At 29.0% G+C, this 7,263-nt stretch overlaps 1 protein-coding gene across 1 annotated transcript; it reads right to left on the bottom strand.

Moving 5' to 3' along the window:
* Window positions 1–1,731: 1,731 nt before the first annotated feature.
* Window positions 1,732–3,762, bottom strand: LOC116770816 (uncharacterized). The gene is made up of 4 exons (XM_032662436.2): window positions 3,574–3,762; window positions 3,029–3,175; window positions 2,784–2,949; window positions 1,732–1,833 (listed from the first exon to the last, which is right to left on the bottom strand). Exons 1-4 carry the CDS (start codon window positions 3,676–3,678, stop codon window positions 1,763–1,765), a joined length of 489 nt encoding a protein of 162 aa, XP_032518327.1. The 5' UTR covers window positions 3,679–3,762; the 3' UTR covers window positions 1,732–1,762.
* Window positions 3,763–7,263: the final 3,501 nt, after the last annotated feature.

The following is a 7,263-nucleotide window of genomic DNA, read 5'->3' as shown; positions in this document are numbered from 1 at the left end:
ATTGATCAACCTACCCTTTCACCTATTATTTCTCTGTTCAGTAGCATACGAATTTCATTATAAAATATATTATAATAATGATAATAATTATAATTTTCCAATATTTTGATTTATTTAATAACTAATATAATTTGACCTGCGATCTTTATAATCAATCACATGAATAGAGCTTAATTTAGGCTGGACATTTGTAGGTTGGACAACAAAGCTTTTTCAACAATAGTTCAACCATAAATACGCTAAAATTCCATTTATATGTTTATTAATTTTTATGTTGAAAAAACAAAAAACTATTTATTTATTTGTTATTTGTACGTTTGTTAGCTTATGTCAGTAATCTTGGTGTAAACAGTCGCAGATGCAGCTTGAAAATATTAAAAAGTTTCATACTTGCATTCAAGGTATTATTTTTTAAAATATCCAATAAGTACTTATGTATAAATTTTGTTTTTAAATAGTGAGAGTCATACAGTTCTACTAACGCGCCGATATCTTGAGTTCAAGGAAGACCGACAGCTAAAACTACAAGTGACAGTATATCTCAAGCATATTATTTTTTGACATTGTATGTACTTGAAGGTTCACTATAATCCAATATGATAAATCGAAATCTTAATAAATTATTTAATTTACAAAGTGTCATATAGTTTGCGGTTGTAACTTCAGCGATATTAAATATTGTGGAATAGTAAATCAAAATATTCAACAATGCTTTGAATGTCCATGCCGATGTGACGTCATTATGACCTGTGCATATTAGCATCAAATTAAATCTCATTTTGATGCAGCCAACGCCCCAAATCCCTATGCCCCAAATCTATCTCTGCTCATAAATCGCACTAATTGAAACATTCCATTTGGTTTCACATGTAGTTCCCGATGTAGTGACGCCGACGATTTTAATACAATCAATCATGTTTTGATATTCATAGAAATAAAAAGTTTTGAAAAATCCTTAAATAATCTATTTATTAATATGAAAAAGCAAAATACATTTTTTTATTGATTAACTTTTAAAATATATTTTTTAATCTATGATAACTTACAAGTGATAGGTTGTCTTTTCAAGCAACACTAAACTTCAAAATGTCGATATGGGACGATGTTCCTAACATTGATGTTTTATTGTGCATTCCGCTACGAGTAGGCTCCATTATAATTGCTTTACTTGGGATTTTATATGGCTTAATTGGATTCTTATTATTTTTATCAGTTATAATAAATTTTTCAGACTGGAAGACTTTATACGAGAAAAGATTAGACGAGCTTGTGTATTTTACATTAATTTTTCTTATGATATCGTTGCTATTATTCCCAAGCATCATTATGTTCATTGGTATCGTAAGAGAACTTGATATTGCAATACTTATCTATCTATGGAGTGTTATTGTTCATTTGATTATGGACTGGATAATCACTCTGGGCCTCTGCGTCTATTGCTTGGTCTCACCCAGCTGTTTCAGATACAGCCCTACAGGAATGATTACTGGATCAGTTATAGTAACAGCATTCTACACAATATTTTGGGGATACTTAGCAGTCACTGTCAACAGCTACAGATCATTCATGGATTGATTCTACAAACTATTTTGATATGTTTAAGTTTATATACATTAAGTAAACTGTATCCATAATTAAAATAATAACACTAAAAGAAATTGTTTTATTTTATTTTGTTTATTAATAGTTTTTGGTCATACCTAAATAAAACGCAGAATGTGTCATATAATATATTATAATATGATAGTATTAAAACCTTCACTTAACAATGGCCAAGGGATTTGATGAGATTCTTGTATGCATATATAATTAAAATGTCGTGGCAAATGACAGCTGAAAAAAAATGCTCTATTTTAAAATTTTTCGTTTAAATACATCAGGCTATGAAATATTTCTTATTAGAATAACTCCCCGAATGGAGAGTACTAGTCCTCTAAGGATATAAACATACTCGTACATATATGTCAATGGACGCAATCCTATGTTTTTTGAACAAGTGGTTCAGTATTTACGTTATAGTAGACAGCAGATGAAAATTTTACGTTCGCTGTGGCAATAACTTTTTTTTAAAGAACAATAATGGGTCGTTCGTAAGGGTCCAATGTTCAACATAATTCAATTCTTCTACAAAAAATTCAATGAATATTTGAAAACTGTCTAAAAAACCAGTCTTCTTAAAACGACACCACGAGTGACAAAATAGCGAATTTGCTGTTTGGCGACTGTATCTTGTAATCTACATGAACGAAAAAAATATGTTTCTATAACGATTGCTATTGGAATCTACGTTAACTTATTATAATTGCAAACATGAAATTATAAAATCTTATTATAAATTATAATTATAAAATGTACAAAAACACCATAAATATGGATCCAACGCTAAATGGCAGCCATTTTGATTTTTTAAAGAAAATTTCTCTACTTCTGTGCAAAAACATCACATCTCGAAATATGTTGGTCTTACTGCGATAAAAATAAGTTTATTCGATGTGTAGCCGTACGGTATGTCATTTACATTTATCAGCGTGTTTACTTTCTACAAACTAAGTAAGAAAAATGAAATTAATAAAAAAATATTTGAAAAAATACGAAAATTATTAAATTATTGTAAATTACTACCGTATCTACCGTAACCCACTGAATGTTTTCACCTAGCCTATAGCTTTTGTTATGACTAGTGATTATGAAAAACAAATACAAGTGTCAATAAGGATTTAGCGTATGGACATTAAACAAACTCCAAATGATTTAGAATGATATAATTCTTTCATAATACTTACTGTACAGTGATACTGCTAAAATTCCAAAAATAACAGCAAGAAAGAAATGCATAGTCAGATATCCTGTCCGTATAAAAAATATACCTCCGACTGCCCCTAACGCTGTATTATATGCTGCAATTATAAGGCACAACCAAAGGCCGACTTCTAGAGCACACAATTTCTCCTAGAAAAGAATATATTTCATGAATTAATTTTAAATTTTTTACTGTTTTTAATTAATTTGTCAGAAAGAAAAAAAATACTTCTAATGCTCCAAAAAATAGTAGCACTCCATTTAAAATTATAAAAGGTATAAGAGACAAAACCATGATTTGAATAACTCGAGACATATGTCCTTTACTGTTAGCATGTACTAGAAAGTACAAAATTATGTAGCATATTATGGATATCTAGAAAAAGAAAACCAAATTATAGAATTAAAAAGTTTATCTTTCGTAAATAAAACTATTCTTTACAACGAACACGTTCATTTTTGTATTCACAGATTATTTAAACAACATATTTTTTTCTATAAACAAACATTATAAAAATATTATTTTTAATTATTGTTTATATTGTTTTCATGCATTTTTCAGATACATATACATATATCTACTAGAAATAATTGTAGCACTTTCAATAATATGTAAAGAATGATAAGCTAACATTTTCACTTTTATTGAAACGAAAGTTGGTGTGGAGTATAGGAATAACAAAGTAGTTTTTGCTGCAAAATATACCAAAATTTAATTTTAATGTATTTTTATCATATATGAAACACAAGTTGTCTTTAGATGAATGTACATACTAATTTAAGCCATCCTATACATATTACTGCATCTCGTAAAGCCCTCCTTCTAAAACGTAATTCGTCTTGGTCTGTACATGGTCTCAAATCAGCATGTATTAGCATATTTTTCGAAAAGAAAAACGAAATGTTTTATTTATTTTAACTGTAATTTTTCAAAAATACTATATTGGAAACTTATGACTTTAAGTTATTATTTTGACAGACAAAAGTCAACATCATTTTAATACCGCCTTGGAATCTTATTTACCTCTAAATGTTTAAATAATTACTTTTATAAAAGTTATATTCCATAAGTATATTACATAATGAATATTTTATTTTTAACTTTATTTGCATAAAAACTCCAAAATTATAAATTAAAACCACTTATACGTTTTATAAATTATAATTAGGCTAAATAACAGCCATTACTAGACACTGATACTGACAAATCCATCATTATACGATTCATGTCACATATTTTTAAAAGATTCTTAAAATATACTGGGGCCGATTTTGTTGATTTTTATTTATATGCTTTTATATTTATTATTATTTTATTTCATTCAAAAGTTAATCCCGGATCGTGTCTCCTCCATTCAACACGACACTAGCACAATATCCTGCGCACGTCTTTGCACGGATGAAGTCCATATTATAAAATAAAAAAATATATATATTATGGTGTTCAGAAACTTACGCAACATTTGAATAAAGTAGACAATACAGTTTTTAGATTGTCTTGATGTGTTCTTGATTGTGATTCTTATTAAAGAATCATATAATATCCATATATTATCGTATGATAGGCTTGTTTATGGAATAACATCAGGGAAATGTCCTCCACTGTTTTTCTGGCCCTTAGCACTCCTTTATGAAAATAGGTCATGACCATTTTGCCTAAATGTTTCTGATTGTCGTCGATGGCGTTTTTACTTTCCTCAACTGTAATTTACCGGTTTTTGGATTGTAATCGTTTTGTAATAACCTTTGTCTTAAAATAAGTAATAACTAAAACTAAATAGTGAAGAATTCATGTATTCGTTACCAGAGAATATGAGAATATAAAATGTGTTATGTAGTAATTGACATAATTTTTTTTGTATTTTCGCATTTTTTCGCGACATTTATTTGATGTTCTGGGATTTTCACCTCCACTCTCACGCAGTGTTTCGTTTAAAATATATGAATGGGTGATTTTTGAATAACCAGTAAATTACTATTCAATTAATCTCTTAACAGTTGACAAAATCGATACACTAATCCGATAACATTTTGTATAAGCTGTTGGCTGTGACTTTGCCTACATATGAAAACCCGTTTGGGAAGCGCGACATTATTATTGTAAGATTTCATTGGATTTCTCACACTCGCAAATAAGATCCTGACTTGGTGATAACGAAACTACCTGAGGACATTGCCGTTTCTTTTCAAAAAGTAATTTTGATTTTCAATTGAAGAAGTAATACTATAATAAAAGACAGGGTGAATTGAGAACTTCCTACTTTTTAAAGTCTGGAAAAACGTAGCCCAAGTTACTGTCTATTACCTGTCTGAAAGTGATATTTCCGTTAATATCACTCCAACTCCTTAGACAGAACAAACGGACATCGTATTTAGAAAAAACGTAATAATAATAATATAATATAAACTCCGATTTAAAGTTTAGTACTTCTAAAAAGAATAAAAATCCAATATAGTTTCCTTTTGTTTCTTTCTTTTACAGAAAATGCAAAATAATTACTGAATGCCTTTTTTTTCCTTAAAAATAGACCACGCTCTATATTGAAGTGTATTGTTAAAGCGTTGACAACAATATATGTTATTTCTATAGTCATTGTTGTTATAAAACTATACTTCGATAGTATTAAAAATACATAAAATCAGACAAGGTAAACTAAAGTGGACTTTTTAACATATATATTATAACCTATTCTTTGAAATCTATTCCTTTTAAACTCTTTTTAAGTAACTTCAATACTACAAACATGGTATGTGGTGTGTAGTTCTTTAAAGAAAAAGCGATTTTTTTCTTAAGACAAAAAACATTACATTTTATCTACAAACTGGTTATTGTAACTTAAAAGACCAATAATGTTTTCGACATATCCGTGTTATTGGTCACAGCTAGAGCAGTATAGATCACCTTCAACAGTGGAAATACAAAGCAAATTATTTCATTATAGTTTAACACGTCGCTTACTAATATTTCTTTATGTCAAAATTTTTGTGTATATAATATAAACGCCAAGAAAAAAATAAAATAACAGTTTTTGTTACGAATTTGTATACTTTTCTCCTAAATACCGAACCGTAGTTGGAGACTATTTTGAAGTTAATGGAGAGTATTAATACTTGTCAGTATAAGCTTAAACGAGATTTTCAATCCGTGTAAGTTTCAGACTCGTGATTTAGCATGTGTCTTGACTTTCACGTAATCTAAGGTAATGTTGTTCGGCTTCACTGAGAATTAAATCGGAGTTCATGAACGTATCCAATTCAAAACTTTGGGAGGCATTGTAAATGTTAGTTAAAGTAAATCGAGCCAATAAACCTTTATCAATTTGAATATTTATTTACTATGATTCCAATGATAACACTGTCTAACCTATATACCTATATAATATTGAAAGCAGTCTGGTAAAATACATGAAAAGCTATTTTCAATGTTAAATCCTCACACTCATGCTTTATACCTTCAGAGATATTAAACAGTGCAGAATTTTGCATTATTTCACAAATCGGAAGATGGATTCTTCAATTAAGAGGACAGGAGTAAAAAAAATAACAAGAGAGGATTATTTTATTAATTGAAGTACAATGTTACAAATAATGTATTTGCAGTAAGAAAAATTCACAAATTTAAACAGAAAGTAAAATCTCAATTTTTCATCCATGAACTAACACCGTTTTTGTACCCCTATTTTTTAAAATTGTCTTTAATTTAAATGAAACTAATATTATTCGGATGTACTACGTGTGCTTTATTTTTGTTAAAAAATACATACTCCTGACGTTTCGGTTACTTTTCAGCAACCGTGATTTCTGAACCGTGGCAGACGAGATGTTGTTAATTTGTTTAGTTCGGTATTCCGACAACGTAACACATATAATTATGTTTTCAAAAATGTTTTTTATTTAAAGCTCTTTACAAATACGTATTGTTAAAACAGTCGTCGTATAAGCTCACTATTAAAATTATTAATGAGAATAGAGTTAAAAGTATGTAATGATATGGCACATATGCATACTTATTTAAACACTCTGTATAAAATAGCCTTCAATAAATTTATATCATAACAAAACGCTATTTTTTCTATTCTATTTCGCATTTTACTGGTTTCAGGTGATTAGTCGCGGTAGATGTTTGCGTAGCGACCACCCTACAACATTTGTCTCAAGGACGCCTCCTGCTCTAACAACGACGTGACACTGCAAACTGACGTTGTACGGAAAATGTCTCTATTGTAAAGTAAAATCATCCTCAAAATGAGATATTTTCTTACAGAACGACAGTCTGTGTATTGAACAGGCATGTTATTGGCGACGGTCTCTTTACCAGATCATAACTTAACAATCGTCATATTTTGTAAAGTATAAACAACGTAACTCAGTCATGCTTTTGACTACCGCAGATGACGACACTCCGCATTATTTACCATTACCCTTATATTTATAAGTGCTTTTTAAAATTTTAATTTTCAAACA

This window comes from Danaus plexippus, chromosome 7 (genome assembly GCF_018135715.1).
Source record: "Danaus plexippus chromosome 7, MEX_DaPlex, whole genome shotgun sequence".
Lineage (NCBI taxonomy): Eukaryota > Metazoa > Arthropoda > Insecta > Lepidoptera > Nymphalidae > Danaus > Danaus plexippus.
This window is presented reverse-complemented; position numbering and strand designations above follow the sequence as displayed.

Bases quoted from the DNA above. Each gene is read 5' to 3' on its own strand.
- LOC116770816 (XM_032662436.2), bottom strand. From the start codon at position 3,678: ATGCTAATACATGCTGATTTGAGACCATGTACAGACCAAGACGAATTA. The intron at 2,950-3,028 runs GTATTTTTTTTC...ATTCTTTTCTAG, and splicing joins TATTTTTTGGAGCATTAGAA to GAGAAATTGTGTGCTCTAGA. The intron at 1,834-2,783 runs GTAAGTATTATG...ATTTTTTTTCAG, and splicing joins TTTAGCAGTATCACTGTACA to CTGTCATTTGCCACGACATT.